The following is a 20,628-nucleotide window of genomic DNA, read 5'->3' on the forward strand; positions in this document are numbered from 1 at the left end:
AGGGGACGGTCTCTCCCTCTCCTGGAGGAAATGGCTGCAGGATGGGGGCTGGGCTGTTGGGTAACTGGGGTGGCCGCTCACTCAGTGCATCAGTGTGGCCGTTTGGGGGCTGCTCATCCCCAGGGATGCTCTGGGGGAAATGGTGCATTTTGTGGAGCAAATTGGAATCAGCTGGAATCAAAGCCCAGAGGCTTTACTCACTCACTGGGAAACCTCCCATTGACTTCAAAAGGCGTTTTGCCTGGATCTGCTCAGGATTTGGCCCTTGGGCAGGGCAACAGGTAGGGGGACTCCAGGGGTGAAACCCTGGCCCCACTGGAATCTATGGGAAAACTCCCACTGCCTTCATGTGGCAGAATTTCATCCCAGGCATCCTCATTCCCAGCCATTGCATCAGAAAACAGGAGCAGGAATGTCACAGTAAAGGAGCTGGAGTAGCCACCAAATCCCTCGCCCAACTGGGCTTCATAGTCCAAACCCTACAGGAGCACGGAGCAGGGTGCAATTTATATTGTAATTTATACAGAATCACGTTTTAAAGGCCTCTTACTGTCTCCCTCACCGGGAAAGGAATTGCCTGCTCCGGGCTGTCCTTCTGCTCCTCCCACAAGGCAGCTCCTGACCACTTGGGGATCGGCATGAATTCTGAAGGACGAGCTTTCTAACGTCCGAATGCAGATAGCCTGCAAACGCACCTGCGGTCAGTGCACCTCTCGAGCCCAGCCAGGCCGGCTGGGCGCTGCCCAGTGGGAGCCCAGGGGAGAGAAATGCATAGGCACTCTGTGTGTGTGCGTGTGTGTGTGAGAGAGAGACACACACACACACATGCACAGATGGATTGGTATGTGTGCATGTGACAGAGAAGGGGGTAGTGCCGGAGAGAGACACAGTGTGTGAGTGTGAGAAAGAAGGTGGGGGAAAGAAAGCAAGAGATGCATGCACAGAGTGGTGTGTGTATGTGCGAGGTAGGGTGAGGGGACCGACACACACAGAGCGTGTGTGAGAGAGAGAGAGAAAGGAGGGTAAGAGGGAGAGACACACTCAGTGGGTGTGTCGGGGGGGTGGTGTGACAGAGAGAGAGGGAGGGATTGATTAACCAGGTGATGTTCCCTTGCTGGTGTGTCTGGCCACACCACCACCATGTCGCTGGGAGCGCATTGCAAGGCCATTGGTCCCCTGCCCGGTGGGTCACAGAGCTGACAACGCTGCCTATCATTAGCGGCAGGTAGGAAGCGCTGCGAGGCACTGGCGGTGAGGGGCGGGGGAGCGTGGCCTTTGCCGGCCCAGCAGCGTGTGCTAAATGTTAATGTGATATTCTTCAGAAATGAATAAATAGGTTAATTTTTAATGCTCATCTAAATAATTTAATGAGGAAAATCAAGCTCAGTCTGCGAGGCAGGCTCAGCCTCATAAATCACTAGCAAAAATCCTCTGAGCCACATGGGTGTGGGCGTGTGTAGTACATGCATGTGTCTGGGTGGGTGGGTCCGGTACATGCATGCATATGTCCGTGCACGTGGGAGATAAGAACGGCCATCCTGGGCCAGACCAGTGGTCAGATACTTCAGAGGATTCACACATATGTGTGTGGGAGGTGCATGCATGCTTGTGTAAGGGCATGTGTGTGTGTAATACACACGTCTGTGCAGGAGTGCCTGCCTCTGTATGTTTGTGTGTGTGTGCACGCATGTGTCCTGACTGCATGTGTTCATGGTGGGTCTCTGTGTTCATTTGGGCACCGTGAACATAGCTGTGTATATATACATAGCTGTGCCTATTGGTCTGTACATGTGTGGTCTAATGCAGTGGGACATGACAGCTAGAGCGGGGCATGAGGAGCACAATACTTTGGTTGTATCTTCAGCTCTGCCACTGACTCACTGGGTGACCCTGGACAAGTCACTTCCCCTCCCCATACCTCACTCTGTCCCTCTGTAAAATGGGAGCAGCAAATACCTGTCAGCGTAAGGTGCTGTGACTTGAGACCTGGTATGAAGCCACTTATTCTATATGGCTCATTGTTCTGGTCACCCCTCCTAGTGGAGTGTCTCTGGGCTATGCAGCCTGAGCACACACATGGGCCAGGTTAAAGCTGCTGTAGAATTTCCTGGCATTTGTGCATTTAGGTCTCTGCTTGTGGGGCCTTTTGTGGTTTGTTTGCCATTATAGCAGTGGTGGAGCTGGAATTAAGGTCATGTCGCCTCCTTAGCTCTGTGCTGCCATTGCCAGGAAACGCCTGTGATAAGCATGATGCCTCCTCCCTGGTTAGGCCGGCGGTGGAGACCTCTCGCTGCAAACGTTAAGCAGAGGAGTCTGAATTTCTTCCCCAAACATAAATGCCTTTCGCTGCTTTGAGAGGCTTCTGTATCTCGCCTTCTGCGTCTCTACCCACGTCTCCCTGAGCAGGTGAGAACGAGCCAAGCCGCCCCTTCGCGGCTCTGCTGGCAACAGATCAACTGGAGGGAGTGGAAGCGGGAAGTGGGGCTTGTTAGAACTGGCTAGGGATTGGGAGCTGCTCAGCCTGGCCAGAACCTGGTCATCTCGTGGTCAGGCTGGTTCTGGTTGCAGCCCCGAGCCAGTGGGAGTGGGTCTGAGGGGTGCTCGGGTCAGCTTCCCGGGGATGTGCGAGAGCAGAGGAGAGACCTCCGTGTGGCTTAGAGGGCGGGGTGAGAGCGAGCTGGGGTCTGCAGAGCGGCTCAGGGAGCCCCCCAGGCCATCTTGGTCACAATCCCAGAGCCAGATGCTGCTCTTAGTTATCCTCGTGCAACTCCATTGAAATCTGCTCTGGATGCACCCCAGGGCATCTGAGACAAGACAGCTGACTCCAGGCCTCAGTGCCTCTCTGCCCACTCCCCTATAGCCAGCGATGGGCTCAGAGGGCTTTGTACGCCATAGCTCTGCAGTTCCCACCGGGGGCTGGTTCTGGCCCAGGTCTGCCCCACTGGGGCGCCCGTACGCAGCAGCTGGGGCCTCGGTGGCCAAGGGACCCTGTTTACATAATGCCAGTTCATCCTGCCGATCCCGCGAGGGTCACGTCCCGCTGGCAAAGCCCAGAGAGTCACTGGGAGCAATGGGGGGGGGGCCTGTCCCCCTTGTCCCCCCACTCCGCCCCACCAGCCCCCTCGCCACAGATCATATCAAAATGTCTCTTTTGTGCAAAGCGGAGGGAATGCCCCTAAGAGCTGGTTACCATGGCAACCACAAATGTCAGGTTCCATGTGGTGAATAACCGTTTCCATGACGACAACTCCTTTACCCAAGGTGCCACGAGCTGGAGTGACAGGCCTGTGGGGGGATGGGCGGCCGGGGTGGGGGTGGGTGGGGGGGCAGGATGTTCTCAGGTGCTGAATTCCCCTTGGGGTTGCTCCTGAACCTCTCCCGCTCCTCCCTTCCCCCTCCCACTGCTGCCGTTAAAGATTCTGGATTCTCCCATATGCAGGCGTAAAGCCATGAGCTTCAATGAAACCTCCCCCTCCCTGCACCCCCCACCCCCGGATTTGCACTGGTGGGGCTGAGCTCAGAGTCCAGTCCCTGCATTTTCCTCCCCATCTGTTTATCTTAATCCCAGGTTTTCTTCCTGGCTAGAAATAAAGCTGGTTCTTGAGGATGCAGCGGGGGCGGGAGGGGTGTGTGTGTGTGACTAGTACAGCTGTTGCCCCTCCCCCGAGCCTGTTCCCAAGTGCACATCTGGACGATGCTGCCCGACCATGCACAGGGACGGCACAAAGCTTCCCACCCTGCACAGGTTATTGATGCAGACGGCAAGCAGCAGCCACTGCTTTGCTCAGATCTCTCAGTCGGGTGTTGGGGGAACGGTCTGGATGAGAGTCCTCCTCTGGGAATCCCGCTTATATCCGCGCCTCCCCAAACGGATACCCAAGAGACACCCGGGCGGCAGCGCTGGGCTGGAGATTGGATACTGCTGCCTGACTCACGCTGGGGCTTGCACCTAGCAGGGTGGCTATGGCCAGAGGCGCTCCATAAATCAGTACAATCAATCCGTAGCAATAAGGTGATGAGTGAATCAGAGGCCAAGCTTGGAATGGCAAAGCAGCATGCGGTGGGTGGCGAACGGGGTCTTGGGAAAGAAGCCGCCTCTGAAGGCTGGGTTGGGTTTGGTGCCCAGTCACTGGCTTAGTGCGAAGACCAGCACTTAGCCAACAAAGTCCTGGGATGCTGCAGGGGACTGCAACAGTCAGCTGGCGCGGGGGGCATTTGGGGTTTGATGATAGTGCTGCCTGCAGAGGGAAAAGCACCGTTCCGAATTGGTGCGCTGAAGCACTGGCGCATGGTATGGAGGAGGCATTGCAAGTCTGTGCATCTGTCTCTCAGTCAGCCAGCAGGTAGAACCCCATTCCTGCAGAAAGGGCCCGGTAGCTCCCCTCTGTGTGGTCTCGATCTCCAACTCATCACCCCTTTGGCCAGAGGCAGACTCTTCATTCCCTGGTTTGACCAGGTGCCGGAAAGAGAGCTGCACCTGTCTAGCTGAAACCACTAACCTCAGGGGCGCTGGCTGGGAACAGTGTTTTCCACTACTGGCCCCAGCCGGTCCGCCGGCATAAATACATGCAGCCTTTGTGCATGCAGATCAGGTTTGTGCATGCACATTGGATGACTGGGCACAAGCTTGCAGTCAGGTGCTCAATCTCTCTGCCCAGGTAAGGATGGTCTTCTGCAGTTACATCCTGGACATTGACACAGCTGGAAATGTGACCCAGGAGCAGAAGCACCAGAACGCTGAATTCTTTTGAGTCACAAAGCACGTGATCAATCAGTCACTTGGAGCTGGAATCTCTCAGCAATGGGTGTGTGTGAGTGGGGGGAGTCTCTTTATAGACTTCAGTTCATAACTTTTTAGCACTCGACTTCATTATACGTTTTTCATCATGGTTGTGCCTTAAACCACCGAACTTAGTCGAGGACCCGATCCTCTAGGATGTGAGCAGATCTTGCTCAGGCAAAAAAATGTTACCGACTCAAGTCAATGGGAGCTTTCCTCGAGTGAGGACTGAGGCTGCTGGATTTTTCTCACGTAGTTATGGAAATGAGCCTCTTGCATAAGAGATCCTAACTGTGGAGGCCGTTGGCCTCCAATTTTGGGCTCCTCGAGGGAGGAGAAGGTATATTGCTTGTGAATTCACTTTCAGTGAGACGCAGGATCCCAAGCACAAGATGTGCTTTTGGAAAAGAGACTCGGTCTCCTTAGTCACTTAGGTGCTTTGAAAATTTCCCCCCCGGTGCCCATAATAACCTAATTGTCCTCTCATCCTGTTGACTTTGCGGGAGTCACTCCAGGTTAGATCAGCATTAGTGAGACGAGTGCAGAGCCCAAACACCATTTAGAGCTGGAGGGGTTTGTGACACTAGGTAATCTCCTCTCGTGTGCGGATGATGCTTTGAGGTGTCACCACCGTCTTTAAAAGAAGTTCATAATCCTCCTTTTCTAGAGTTTTCCCTCAAGGATCTCAGTTCCCCATAGGAGCATTAATGAAACACCACCCCTGTCTGGTACGGATGTCTTGTTTCCCCGCATTTTACAGAAAGAGAGAGAAATGGAAACACAATTAAGTGACTCGCCCAAGGCCATGCTGAGTCAGTGGCAGAGTTAGGAATAGCTCAGAGGTCCCCAGGCTTGTTCTTTAACCACTGGACCACACTGCGCCCTGGGTATTAGATTCTGAAATGATGAAGTGTTTGCTTCAAGGCCCTGAGTCTTTCTCAGCCAGCAATCCGCTGCCTGGAAGATGCAGGGTTCCTTGGTACAGGCTATGTGTATTTAAAGGAGGGGTGTTCTCTGCACTGCCAGGATAGGGAGGGGTGGGGGCTGCATTCCTCCCAGAAGATCTGAAAGAAGCTGCTTTGGCGCCTTTCTGCAGGTCCTGGCTTGCAATCATGTCATGGGTCTTGGCTTGCAGTTGTGCATTTCCACATCCCCAGGCCACTCCTCCACACGGGCATGACAGGCACTTACTGGCACAGCGGGAAGAGGGGATCCTAGTGGGAGAGTACTTGGGCACGGGGTGCCCACGGGCTTATACCGCTGCACAGGCCCAAGAGCATCACTGTGGGGAGGAGGTAATATTCCCAGCTGCATCTCTCCACCCTCGGGCAGTGCTGCTGAATTCCCCGGTGCTGCTGGCGCCACCGTGTGACCGGCAGGCGGGCAGCGGTGTCTCATTCCCCGTCTTTCTCTCTCGTTGCAGATGGCCCGTCCAATCCAGGTGAAGCCGGCGGACAGCGAGAGCCGTGGAGGTAGTTGTCATCTCTCCTTGTTATTCCTCCTTGTCGTTTGGCTGGCAGCTGGCAGCTGTTGTGAGGCGCCCTCCTGGCCCACTCTTGCTAGGCAGAGAGACCCAGCGTTTATGGCCTGCCCCTGCGGGTGATTGCGGGCCTGGGTTTGGGTTATGGATAGAACAAAGAGGCTCCTGGTTTGGTGAAACACTCCATGTCCGAGTACGCCACTGCAAGCGTCATCCAAGCTCACAGCTTCTCTGCTGGGCCCCAGGCCGACACTACATGTGCTCCACTTGGGAACTGTGCAGACCATCGGCCCTGGGGCCTGGCAGGAGGAACAGGAAGCATGATGGGGACGTTTGTGGGAGGCTCAGGCATAGCACTGGGCCAGTTTTTTCCATTGGAACCTTTTTTTCAATGAAAAATGCAGATTTGGGTTGACCAAACCACTTGGCGAATTGGGTCAAATTCACCAAATTGTTCAGTCCAAAAAAAAAAGAAAAAAAAGCAGAAACATATCAAAACATTTCCATTTTCCCATTCGAAATGAATTTTTGTTTAGAAATTTGTTTTCCTTTTATTTTAAAAAAAAAACCCCTCAGAAATTAAATGAAACGGGTTTTTTTCGGTACGGCCGCTAGCTATTCGCACAGCTCTCCTCAGCGGTGCAGGTTAGCCCCTTGGCCTAGCGAGCATTAACATGACAGCAGTAACATATGCTAAGCGGTTATGAGCTGGAATATGCGGCGAGCTGCGTTAATTTACACTGGAGATCACGCCCCTGTCAGATGCCATTCTTCAGCTGGAGCAAGTGTAACCCCCTGGCGTCGCAAATGAACAGATCCTTTTTGTTGCTTTTCCCTCCCTTAATCGTTCATTTCGTCTTCCTCCTACACTCCTGCATCTATCCTTCCTTCTCTTCATTTGCTTGTGCTGCCTTATCAAGCAATGTGGTAGGGCTGGTGGAATTTGGGTGGGGCTGTTTTTCCCTTTAGAATGGAACATCGCATGTACCGTGTCTCGGATTGAAAGGATTTGATTTTTGTTTTCAAGGATTATTTCCAAGTATTTTGTTTGTATTGATTTCAATGTTCGCATCAGCAGGAAATCAAAACAAAAAAAAGTCCGCTATTAATAGTCCTTTATTCCAAACAGATGCTGGGATTTTCAGATGAGCCGAAAGGAGTTAGATTTCCAAATTTCAGTGGGACTCAGGCATCTAACTCCCTTAGGCTGCTCTGAAAATCCAAGCCATAGAGCCTGTAGGAAGCAAGGTGTGGAATAAGTGACCTAAGTCACTTTGGCCCAGATCTTCAAAGGGCTTCAGGTGCCTAACTCCCATTGGCTATGGAAATCTTTGTTGAGCTACAAAATCTCGTACACACAAGTAGCCATGCACAGATGTTCACACACACCACACACAAATTCTGGTACACAGTTAATATGTAGCCATATTCAGAGAGACAAGTTTATGGACACCCGAACAGACACCACAGAGATACATAAAAACATCCACATCCAACACTGGTAGGCATGAGTGCATTCACACAGCTACATTCACAAGTCCAGCCATACACATGCACAAATAAATAGAAAGATAAACTCATACCCATTTATTAAGCCCTCAAGCCATATTAAAAAAAAAATAACTTCCCCTCTCTGTAAATGTCCCTTATCAGGGATGGAAATTCTTCCTTACAGAAGGAAAAAGATTGTTTCTTCTAGGCTGCACTGCCTAGAACCATGTGCCTGCGCTTCTGAGCACACATGGATTTAGGCAGCCAGAAAGCTGAATGCCCAAATAAGAGCTTGCTGATGTGTTGGGAAGGGTGGAGTTAATATTCCGCCAGCTCGTCCTCTCAAGCTGCCCAGGGAACTCTGCCAAGGACCGCAATACATGAGTGGGGAGAGACGCTGATGACGATCGCCGACATTTACCGATTGAAAATTGAATCCTGCCGGGCCTAATTAAGGCCCCGATGCTGCAATCTGAGACTTATTTCTGCTCCCCATGCAGGGCCCCATCAGTGCAGGAATCCACCTGGATGGAGCTGAGTGCAGGATCAGGGCCAATCTGTGCCTCAGCTTGTTGCATCTGTGCTGGACCATAATTTCCTCTGGGCAGGGACCGTGCATCTGTCTATGTTTGAAAAAGCGCTAAGTACGCTGTAGTGGCTGGTCAAAATAATAATAATAATTAATGTCCCCACTTTGCTCCTTGGGGAGCAAAAGGAGACGTGCTGCTTCTTAGACCATTTAATTGAGTTCAAAGCTGCCAGTGGTGTTTGCAGAAGACATTTCTTTCCCTGTGTAGGACCAGATTATGATCCTGTTACAACCCATAGCCTATTACTCTCTGCAAAGTAGTGCCACTGACTTCGGTGGGCCAATGCTCATGGGGAAAGCACTAGTCAAATGGAGTCAGAGTATCACAAACTGGTGCTTAATTATTTTTGCCTTCCCTACAGCAAGATCTTTATTATTTAAAAAAAATATCCTAGTGACGGTTTTATTAAATATTAATATTATCTTACATTTCTATTGCAACTTCCATCCCAAAGCATCTCAGTCGCTGTTAGAGAAGGGAGAAAGGAGTGAAAATGTTTATTTAATTTGTGGATTTTTAAAAAAAGTTTATTTCCATTTTCACAGCTCTGAAACAGAGGAGGATTTTTCCCTCCGTCTCATGATATTGGTGCCAAAATGGCCATTTTTCACATTTTAAGAAAAATGCAACATAAAAAGAGTTCACTTTTTTAAATGCAAATCAATTTTCAGCCCAAAGGACTTTGCATTTCAAAACTGCTGGAAGTTGTTTTGCATTGGAAACAAGATTCCTTTTTTTGGGTGCGGGACCTATTTCCATTCCAAAAGGCTCCAGTTTTTCCAAGATGAAACCTGAAAAAGAAATTCACTAGCATTTTTTCCTGTTCTTGTTATTATTGTTGAAAATTTGGACCATTTTTAGAAATTCAAAGCCGGAAGGCAGAAGTTTTGATTTTCTAGGTCTCTGAATTTTGTTTCAAATTTTCTCCGATAAATCTACAGATTATATACACATGACAACACAGAAACGCAGCCACTTCTGGGTGGGGGGTGGGGACTGATGGAGGCCCAGAACTCGCCTGCAGCTTTTCACTGTGACAAGGAGAATTTGCTATCGAGGTCTAAGAGGTAATGGGGAGTTTGCAATGAAGTGTGTGCATGTGGCATGGGAGAAAAATAGTGATTCTCATTTAGGTTCTGCTTAGATCCATCCTACAAGACTACGGCCATTTAATCCAAAGTCCTGCCTGCATTTAGGAGTTCCATACTGACCCCTGTCTTCCACACCAGTGCCTGGGGCAGCCCAGAACCCAGAGGGCACAACGTTGGCACAACGTTTTCCAGCACAGCACTGCTTCCTTTCTTGATGTTTTCCTTTATTACCACCCCCCGCCCCTCACACTTGTCTGGGGTGTTCCCTGAGTCCAACGGTCCATTCTGCCCTGAGTTGCAGCCGTTAATGCCAATGGGCTTGCAAGGGAGGCAGAGAAATGTCCCCTCCTTTCCTCTTCCTCCCTGTATTTACGTTGCAAATCTTCCTTCCTGTCTGGGAATGACAGTGCAGGAATAAATGAGGAGTCGGGAGCAAGTTCCCATCAGCCCAGGCGCAGCAGAGCTCCCATCTGTCTGAGATGCCCCCAGCTCCTTTCGTGCAGACGGCAGGAGGAGATGGACTTTATTGTTTCCCTGTCAGGTTTCAAGCAAAGGAGTTTACTACCGAGTCTGCAGGGAAGAGAGAGGGAGGGAGGAGAAGGAATCCTAAGCAGCGCACGATACAAATGCAAACCCTCTGCAAAAAGTTACTGCAGCTTCCCATAATCTACCGTGGTCCTGGCCTTTTAAACAAAGCTAATGCTCTTAGAATGAAATCCCAGCCACCTCACGCTGGGTGTCAGACTCCAGCCTCCCACCTGGGCACAGTCTCAATGAGGTTGCTTCTCCAGTGATCATGCATCATATGGATACAGCAGGAACTGTGTTCAGAGGATATTGTCTATTGTCCTCATGGACACAGGGACCAGAGAAACTTCATCCCCTAGCGAAAGGACTGAAACAGCAACCCCCAGATATGCCTGGCCTCCTGCAAGAGACCTTGATGGAGAGGAGGATGAAGGCTGGGGAGCCAGAACTGAAGCAGGGACCTGGGCTGCTTCTCTCTCAGCTGCAGGGAAGGGATAATATCTTGCATTTCCATAGCAAGGAGCTCAAAGCTTTATGATGATGGACTGGGATCGCGTCACTCACCACTGAAATACAGCCACCTCTGGAACTTAGCAGCCGCTTAATAGCCACCCTGCAGTTTAGGGCAGGGAGATGAATATTGTATCTAACCGAAATGGCGTGGGAAATCTAGAGGCAGGATGTAGATTCTGCTACACGGATTTGGCCGCGATATTGGGGCTCAGTGCCCTGAGCTCGTGAAGAATGCCAGGGGATGGTTAATGACCACAATCAGTCTGGACGTTAGCTTTGATTCTCATTCCAAACAGGGTGTTTCCCAGCAACAGGACATCCCCAAGCACCATGCTGGGGCAGCTCCTGGGGTCGCTGTTGGACCCCAGCTTGTTTTTTCTCATCTCAAGGCTGCATCTCACCTCTGTGGTTTGTAACCATGTTAACACCCCAGGGGTGGGTGCCCCTTGACATCCTCACGGCTTGTTCTTTGTGCACATCTGGGGCACACGGATCCAGCCAGTTGGCAGAGTTCAAGCTGCGCCTCAGACCCTTTCCCGCCGGGGCCACACTCTTGGATTCATCCCAGCTAGGAACTGGTGATCAGAGTACCATTTCCAAGGTCTTCTGCGGGAACCCCATTCTTGGAGAAGACGCAACGAGTGCCGCAGATCGGGCTAGAGCGGTCTTCCACAGCGATGGAGACCCGCTGCCCCTTGGAGAGCAACGCTGAGTGTGGGCCAAGCAGTCTAGTGACGTTTATTGCCATCGATTGGAAAGAAACCCCAGAAAAACTTTCCTGGGGTCACACCAGAGCCAACTTGCCTCATGGGATTCCAGGGAGTGGCCTTTTCATGGCTGAAATACGGCAGGCACCACGTTTCAGTATATTCTGCCTCCCACTGGCCTGGTGCCCTCTCGGACTGCATATTTTCGACTCAGCCGTCCCGTCCCACATCCCATGCAAGCCTGGGGTTCTCTCACGTTGTCTCTTGTAAACGAGCGACGTCACCAGTGCAGAACCGGGGCCCTGCAAAACAGGGAGCGGCATGTTCTGAATCTTCCACAGCTGTTTATTTTCCTTGTGACTATTTGGGCCTTTGTCCCAGGTTTCCAGCCATCCTTGGACACTGAGAGCTCCCTGCAAACATCCGATACAGCTGTGTGCATGAATCCTCCGCTCAGAGGCGTGGTGTTGCCTGGGAGCCAGGAACTTCTGAGTTCTTGGGAGGTGTATTATGACATCACCCAGGAACCGCAGTCCCGGACCAGGACCCTGTTGTGCACTGCTGCAAACACAACACACAACCGATTCCTACCCCAACCAGCACTTACACTCTAATTAATCTCAGCTCTTATATTGATTCAGTGGCTTTAGACCAGTCACTTAAAGTGCAAATCTCAGCTTATATTTTATGTTCCATTCCTGTTTCTTTGAACACCCTAGATTATTAAAAAGGGGGAGGGGGGAACTAATAAAAATCGAATTAGGTTTTCATTATTTTAGACTTTTAGCCTTTCGCTCACTTTCTACAAACGGACTAGTCCAGTGGTGGCAGACACTTGGCCCGTCTGGTGGATATGGGTGACTCTCATGGCGTATTCGGATTCTGCAGAATCCCAGTTTTCATGAAAAAAAAAGTTTCTAGGCTTCATGATTGCACAGCTAACCTTCCAAATATGAACCGAGTATAAACCGATGCAGGGCTTTCTGCCTGAGTCTGCAGAGAGCCTGAACCAATATCTCTGGAATTCAGCCCTTCCTGCACAAAGGGTCTGGCACCTCTGGGCTTGTCTGTTTTACTTTTGTCTTAGTCAGTTTCTTCGGTGCTTTCTCAATATTGATAGGGTCTGAGCCTCTGCCACAACACGGGGATGTTTTCTTTAAAAATAAAAAGATTCCCCCTGGAAGTTTAAAAAAAACCATTCAAAATGTTTCTGTGGATGTTCAGCTTTTTTAGCCCACGTTGTCCTGACACGGCCCCTTTAATAAATCACTCGGTACCTCAGTTTCCCCATCTGTTAAAAAAACGGGAGCTCACAATACTTACCTCTCTGACCGAGGTGTTGTAGATAAAAAGTGCTTTAAGAAGTGCTAAGTATTAGCGTTATATTCCTGACTCCAACGTGCCGCAGACATGAGTGACATGCACTGTTAAACATACATCCCTGCACACAGAATGTTACCTAACTGGTTAGGTGCATTATGACTGGGAGAGGAATCTTTCCCCTACTCTTGCCATGACAGCAAGCAGCATGCTAGGGTTGATTGACTAGCGGCGTGATTGGATATGGCACATCCAATGCCCTAGGAGCCTGCTGCGCTGCATAGCATACCCAAGCCCTACAGGTTAACTGAGGACACCTTTTGTCCACTGGTGGAACTGAATTCACTCCTGGCCACCCATCCGTCCCAAACTGAGTGGTTTTGATGGGTTAGATCAGTGTATTCGGATGGGAGTTACTGCAAAGATGATGTTATTAAATCTCTACAGAACACATCTTCCAGGCAGTCACTTGGAGCCTGAGAAAGGAAAGGCGCTTTTCCAGAATTGCAAGATAGCCTGGCAGGGCTAGTGTAGGGGGAAAGCTCGTCTGGGCAGGAGGCAGAGCTTTCTTGGGAAGCAGGCCAAAGCTGTGGCATGAATTCCCCAGGAATTAGGGGTCATCCTAAACCTTCCACTCCACGTGGCCAGCACAGCACGCCTCTCCGACAAACACGCAGCTGCATCCTGCATTTCAAAACAACCCCCGCACCACCACCAAAGCAAGCCCATCCCCTGCACACCCAGTTCTCCCCCTGGGGAGAGGATGAGAGAGAGAGAACAAACCACATGTGACAGATGTGAGTCATGGCGCTTAATGCACTGCTGGAAGGTGCTCAGATGCTGCGGTGGTGATGAAGGCGGCATAGACACCTGTACAGAATGGCGTGGCTGGGGAGGGGCTAAAGGGGGCTGGGTGGGAAATTGAGCTGGGTGAAATCAAGCTGCTTTGATCTGGCTGGGGGAGTTGGAAAGGAACGCGGGCTAGGGAGAGATTGGGAGCGAAGGAGGAGAGAGAGCAGGGCTAGAAGGGGAGAAGAGAGAATAAATTGCGGGACCGGGGGAGGGGGGGAATGAAAAAGGGAAGGAATAAAATGAGAAGAGGGAGAAGAATAGAGCAAAAAGGAAGAGGAAAGAAACCGTAAAGGGCAAGAGGGCAGAGGAGAAGGGAAGTGCTAAAGAGACCGAGACAGGGAGGCCGGAGCAGGGGAAAATAATCCGCAATTTACATGAGTTTGAGGGATTTTAGAAAATAATAATAATAATGATGATGAAGAAGAAAAGGACAAAAGCCAGGCCTGGGGCAGCTTTAAAACCATCATCGCAGTGAATTATCCACCCGGCTGGAGCTGGGGAAGGAACGCCCTGGTCTCCGCCTCATGTGGCTCAGAGACTGCCTCCCGCCGTGGCCTGCTGTGGAGACCGGGGGTCAGGCCTGGCCCCTGAATCCCACCGCTGCTGGGGGCAAGGAGCTGAGAGGAGGGCCCTGAATGAGAGGGACAATTGGCACCCGGGTCCCTCTTTGGCGACTGCCATCGCCTGGTCCTTTGCAAGGCAGGGAGCGTGGGCTGGCTTGAACGCTCTGCTGCTCTGAGCTGCTGGCGGTTGCTTACCCGAGCCCATTAGCACTGTATTAGTGACGAGGACGCTCCCTGCGTTCCCAGTGAGATTTATCGTGGGAACCATCCCATCCGTAACGGGCTGCGCAAGGGAGTCGCCTCCCTCTCCCATAGCCATCCCTGCTCTTCTTCTGCCCCCGCCCCCGCCCCCACCAACAGCTGTTTGGCCACATGACCTAATTCCACTGGGTTTTAAACAGGAGCAGCTTCCCCTGCTGTTTCTCTCTCTAATGGCTGAACCGTTCAGCCTTAAAACCCTCCAGTGTTCCTCGTCATCGCTCCATCAGAAATCCACTCGGCGCTAGGCCCCTCCTTGCGCCCTCCCTTCCCCAACCTGCCTGAATGACGGCCTGCCCGAGAATGGGTTTCCATGGGAACTCAAACTCCAACAGTCGGGGATAAGAGACAATTTTCGTGGTTGCTGGACAGCCTGGGAAATTGCCAATCAGAGGGTGAAAAAGAAGCACTAGAAAGAAGATGGAGAGACTGAGAGAGACCTGCAGCTTGGCTTGCAAAAGCTCCACGGGCCAGGGCACTAATGCAGAAGCCTCGATGCTTCAGATCCAGGGGGCTGTTCTAACCATTGCAAGATGCCAGAGGCTCCTGGTGGCTTGGCCAGCTGCAGAACTGGGGGCGATGCGGGCTCAGTCAGTGATGCTCAGCTTCAAAGTGATTGCTGACACCCCCCCCCCCCCCGCATAATAGGAAGGGACTAGGAGCCAGGTGAGGAGTTTTGGAGAAGAGCTGCAGCTTTTACCAGGAAAATGCAATCAAGAACATTAGCTGCGACACTGGGCTGGGTGCTGGGGGTGGGGGGGGGAATGAGAGGTTTGCTTTAATCATTAAAATATTTTTAATTAAAGCGACGGCATCAAAATAAAAGTCTTCCACATTGTTAACCCACCATTGTTAACAGAAAAGGATTAAAGGGGGGACATATTTATTTCTCTCTCCTCCCCCCAGTTTGTGTACTGGACAGCACTAAGTGAAAATGATGATAAAATTTCCCCTATATCGTCCTTTGTCAGTTTCCCCTGTTGCGGTATTGCCAATTCCCAGCATTCATAAGTTAGGCTCCAAAAAAAAAAAAGTTGAGATTGTTTTATTTGCTTTCTGATGTTTGGGTCTTTAAGGGTCGTGTTTTCAAGCTTTACGCCACAACTAGGAGGGATAGAAGCTTACATTTAAGAAAAAAAATGAAAGCAAGATTCACACATAATCACAGGACTCCCAGAGCTGGAGATTTCAGAAATGCCCCCAGCAAATATTGCAAGATGTGTGATAAAATTGGGAGAGTGGGAAACATTAGGTGTTGTTTGTGTGGGTCTTTCATGCAGTGACAAGACAGAGAGGAACATTTATGAAAAAAAAAAACTGGAAAAATGTGATAGTGAAACCATAACAAAATATCCAGGGGGCTCAGGGGGCTGGTGGAGAACCTGAAACGACTTGCAATTGATTTTTTAAACTGACTGCTTTCAAGCTGATGGTGTCCCCTTTTGACACATGTGCAATGCAAGTTAGTGCCTCATGGTTCCAAAGGAATATCACTTTGCCCAGGATCATTCTCTCTGGGACAATTGCAACCAACAGGCATTTGTATTAAAATATGGGACAGGCCCCAAAATGGAACAGTTTATCTGAAATTCTCACTCCCCTTCCACATTCATTCCCTCCTCCCTGGCCAAAAATAATCCCACTTTGGATAAAATTAGATCCAGATCCAAACTGCCAATCATCTTGCAACAGCAAATCCCAACCCAATTCTCCATCGCTGGCAGTTTTAAAATCAAGATAGGATATTTTTCTGAAAGATCTGCTCTCGTTCAAACAGGAATTATTGGGGAACGTGTTACACGGGGTCAGACTAGATTATCACAATGGTCTCTTCCCGCCTTGGAAGCTATGAACCTAAAACATTTTTTTTTAAAAATATAAATCTCCCCAGTTGCTGCCCCGTCCCATTCTGACCATCTCTGGGCAGGAAGGATAGCCTGGTGAGGAGAAATTGGGACTGGTTAGTGGCCCCTGGCACTGGGTGTCTGAGGAATGTACTTAAAGGGATTTCAGCAGGTCAGTTTTGTCCCAAAGTTTAGGTGTTTGTTAAAATCCCCGACTTTTTACAGTGTCTCAGATCAATCGAAATATTTCCCTGATATTTTCCCCGGTCGATCCAGCGCTGATGTGTTTTTAAAGATACGCCCTGCGGTGCTTGCAGCCCTGACACTGCAGCATTCGTACGTGTGCATGAGACCCTGAACATTTCAATTGTTTGTTATACGCTGCTCCTTTTGTTACCCCAGCCTCTCCACCCCACTTGTTTGTCTTGTCCACCTGTTGCTTCCTGACTAGCACCGAGCCTGTTAGCTGTCTGGGGCAGGGGCTGTCTTCCTTCTTAGGCGGCTGTACAGCCCCTAGCACAGGGGTCGGCAACCTTTCAGAAGTGCTGTGCCGAGTCTCCATTTATTCACTTTAATTTAAGGTTTCGTGTGCCAGTGATACATTTTAATGTTTTTAGAAGGCCTCTTTCTATAAGTCTATAATATAGAACTAAACTATTGTTGTCTGTAAAGTAAATAAGGTTTTTAAAACGTTTAAGAAGCCTCATTTAAAATTAAATTAAAATGTAGAGCCCCCCACCCCTCCCCTGGACCAGTGGCCAGGACCCAGGCAGTGTGAGTGCCACTGAAAATCAGCTCACGTGCCGCCTTTGGCACACATGCCACAGGTTGCCTACCCCTGCCCAAGCATCATGGGGTCCTGATTCTGGAGTAGGGTTGCTAGTGATACAAATAGTAAATACTCACAATAATATGAACGTGACTAGGCCCTCCAAAGTGAAACTGTCCCATGTATTTTCATTGTCCAAGGGCAGAGAAGAGGGTAAAACAGCGACAAGCAAATGGAAATGTTGAAAACTCTGTGCAGTTCTAATACGCTGGAGCGTTGCAAACAGCCTTGGTCAGGAACCTTTGTCTTTAAAAAAAATGGGGCTGGATTTTCTGGTCACCCACCCTGTGGTAAATCAAGAGCCAGACCCGTGACTTTTAACCCTTTCAATCAAGTTGATCAGAGGGCAGCTTGTCCCATGAAAATACCTTGACATTGAATGAGACCCGTGTGTTTGTGTGAGTGACTTCACCTGTGTGCATGCAGCTGTATGTCTGTCTCCGCGTGCTGCCTTGTACGGCAGGAGTGTGGCTCTTTCTGGCTGCACGTCTCTCTCTCGCTCGCTCTCTGGAAACGTGGCTCGGCCAGCATCCGCGGAGTCACTGTGCGACGCATGTTGCTGGGCATGCACGAGCCCATGTGTGGTCACGTCTATTATTTAGGGGTGTGCGCATGTGTCTCCCAATGCGCTCTTGTGTAAGTGTGTGCCGGCACGTGTGGGCCCTCCCCTCACGTGTCCCAGTGCATGCGCATGTGTGTGTGTGGGGAGGAGGGGACGGAGCACTGGGTTACCTAGGTGGGGAGCCACTTTCTAAGCCGGTGGGTGCTGCCCGCAGCACGAAAGCCCCCCCCCCACACACACACACACTTCCCCTGTGCTCTTGTAGCTTGCAGACCTGTTGTTTTTCAGGTCACTGCACTCTCAAGCAGATAGCAGCCTCGTCTCTATTTTCCCTGACACACGTCACATTCAATTGGTTTTGTTTGAAGCCGGCCCCTCTGATCCTGTCACTAACAATAAGGAATCCTCCCTCGCTGCTCCTCCTAAACCTCATCCCGACACAGCCATTCCCTGCGGGGCGTTTCTCCTATGCACGTTCCAGGGGGCGTATTTAACCGTTTCGGTGACACGACCCCTCTGCGGGACGGGGGGGCAGGATCGTCCCTGGGGTCAGGCACTATGAGTAACCGGCTGGTGGGATCCAGAGACCAGAGCTCCATGCTTCCAACGCAAGCAGACGCCATGTTTCTCTCCGGCCTAATGACACCCGGCTGTAAAATGTTAGCATCGGAGCCTGGGCTTCGGGCCAGCTGGGGGGCCGCTTTGTGTGGGGTGATGGAGAAGGGAGTAGGGGAGGGTGAGAACAGGAAGAAGGCACCCCGTTGTTGTCATCACTTCCGCTCCCCCCTCCCCGTCCCCATAAACTCTCCCAGGTTAACCTTGAATTGAGTTTCTCCCTTACAATTAACTAATCCAAAGCGACTCGCTGCCTAACGTGAATGTAGCCATGTGCCTTTCGTCCCCTCTCCCCCCAGGGCCAGAGTGTGCTGAGCCCTCAAGACATGTCCTGTGGACAGTGGGGGGAGGGGAGGGGATCTTCGTCCTCCCTTTGGCCCCGCACCCACCCATCTCCCTGGCATTAGTGCCAACCCTTTGGCAACATTTCTAGAATGGGAGACTGGGAGCCAGGACACCTGGGTTCTTTTTCTGTCTCAAGACACAGGAGAGGGGGGTCTAGTGAGTAAAGCCTGCAGAGGCTGGGAGCTACAGCCCTGGGTTCTAGTCCCTCTCCAGTCGTGAGTGCCAGGACTCTCGAACTCAGGGCTCCTGGGTTCCATTCCCTACCTCTGCTGTGCAACGCTGGGCAAATCACATTTCCTCACCTGCCATGTGGGGAGGCTAATGCCAGCCTTGCAGGGGATGGGCCTGGGAGGCTTCACTCTTTAACGTCTGCAGTGTGCTTTGAGATCCTCCGATGGAAGGAGCTATTATTAACCCTTAGGGGGCTGGATCCCTGCTTGGTGTCACAGGAACCTCGTCGGATTGCTGTCTGGGATGAATTGTGGCCCAAGGAAAGTAACTCACCTGCCCTGTGTGTTACATACCCAAGGCCGGATGCCCCGTGTCCTTGTCCTCTGAGCCACGAGACTCACAGAAGGTTGATGTTTCTGTGTTTGCCCCTAGGGGACAGGAAGCTGTTTGTGGGGATGCTAAATAAGCAGCAGTCTGAGGATGACGTGCTCCGGCTCTTTGAACCCTTTGGGGTCATTGACGAATGTACCGTGCTCCGGGGACCTGATGGCAACAGTAAAGGTGCGAGCCTCCTCTGTCTGTCATGCCTGCTCCACAGGTAGGCCTCTGCCTTGCTGTCTCTGCGCCCTGGGGTGCACCCAACTCCACCCCGGCGCTGGGCGGGTCTGGATGTCAGGGCCGTTTCCCAGCCAAAGATGGAGGGTGGCAGGCAGCCTGCTTCGGAGAGGGGGAACATGGCTTGGGGCGAGTCCCTGGGTCCGCACGCGCTGATGTGCCCAGCTGTCTGCCTGAATCAGCTGGAGCACTTGCCAAGCCAGCCTCCTGCCTCCCTCTGTCCTCCTGGCCCCAGCCCTGCAATGCTTTGTAGGGATCGGCCTGAGCAGGAGGATCCGGATCTCAGACTCTGGGCTGGTTCGGATCCGGCCTCAGGCCCGCTCCCCGGTGGTGCCTGGTTCCTGGCGTCTCTCTCGGGTTTGCTCTCACCTGCAGTCTCCCTTGCTCTCTGTCCCTCTCCAGGCTGCGCCTTTGTAAAGTTCTCGTCTCACACAGAGGCTCAAGCAGCAATCCACGCACTGCACGGCAGCCAGACGATGCCTGTGAGTATGAGTCCGAGGTACCCGTCACGCCCCCTGCTCCCCATCTCTGTTCAAGTGACCGCTCCCCATCCAGCGGTGGCTGGGAACCCCCATCACCGCTCAGCAGAGCAACAGGCACATGCATGCCTTGTGACCTGTGTTTGGGGGTACAATATGTGTTACTGCTCTGCCTGCGCGCTCGGTTGTGTGTGCCCAGTGTATCCCATCAGCCTGACTATCTTAGGCAGGGGTGGCGGTCGTGGTGTTGTGTTTGCCGCGGTAGGTCTGACTGTGAGCGGACAGGGCAGGGCGTGTATGTATATTTGGGCTCCTATAGGCATGTGGCTGTGTGTGACCTGATGTGCCGCCTTCTTACCTGGATGTTAGATTGTGTATCTGTGATTGATTTGGGGTCGGTGTGATTAGGGGTGCCCTGGGACAGAGTACATCTGTATCTACTCTGCCTGGACATACGGCGGTGTGCGTGCCCTGTTGTCTGCCTTTCCGTCACCCGGGGCTGGGGTGTGTGTAGGAAGGAGCATGCGTTTGTGTCCAGAGGGGGTGTGACTGTGAGTATTCTGGGGTGTGGTGTGCATGGGTGTACATGCTCCGTACATGTTTGGGGGGCGGGAAACAACGTCTATCCTGTGTGCCGGAGCGATGGCTGCCCCATAGTTGTGTGTTCTCTCTCCGTGTCACCCGGGGCGCGGTGGGACTTTGCATTGCTCAGGCGGTTGTTATCCTAGGATGCATGTGTCGCTTGTTTGCCTGCATACACCGCTGTGTGTATGTGCCCTGTACGCCAGTGCTGTACCGGTGCCTCCCTGTCACCTCACTGCCAGTATCTGCGGCTGTGTGTCGTGTGGGTGTGAGGACAGCCGGATGCTCGGTGCTGCACCTGCGGCTGGGTGCCCTTGGGAATCCCTGCGGCAGCAACCGCGTTTTCTTGTGTGCGTGTCTGTATCTGTGTCCACCGGCTTGTGTGTCTGGGCAGGGCTCTCCCTAGCTCTCGG

General features: G+C 51.6%; 1 protein-coding gene across 4 annotated transcripts in view; it reads left to right on the forward strand.

Annotated features, from left to right (window-relative positions):
* CELF5 (CUGBP Elav-like family member 5) overlaps window positions 1-20,628 on the forward strand; it is a 56,471-nt gene that overhangs the window by 23,830 nt on the left and 12,013 nt on the right. For 2 of the 4 annotated variants that reach the window (XM_039515826.1, XM_039515828.1), the window contains exons 3-5: window positions 6,204-6,255; window positions 18,972-19,100; window positions 19,557-19,636. In XM_039515826.1, coding sequence (XP_039371760.1) covers window positions 6,204-6,255; window positions 18,972-19,100; window positions 19,557-19,636 — 261 coding nt within the window. Of the gene's footprint in view, window positions 1-6,203; window positions 6,256-18,971; window positions 19,138-19,556; window positions 19,637-20,628 lie in introns of all 4 variants that reach the window. The other 2 variants (XM_039515827.1, XM_039515830.1) reach the window with 2 other exon arrangements.

Source organism: Mauremys reevesii, linkage group 26, assembly GCF_016161935.1.
Source record: "Mauremys reevesii isolate NIE-2019 linkage group 26, ASM1616193v1, whole genome shotgun sequence".
Lineage (NCBI taxonomy): Eukaryota > Metazoa > Chordata > Testudines > Geoemydidae > Mauremys > Mauremys reevesii.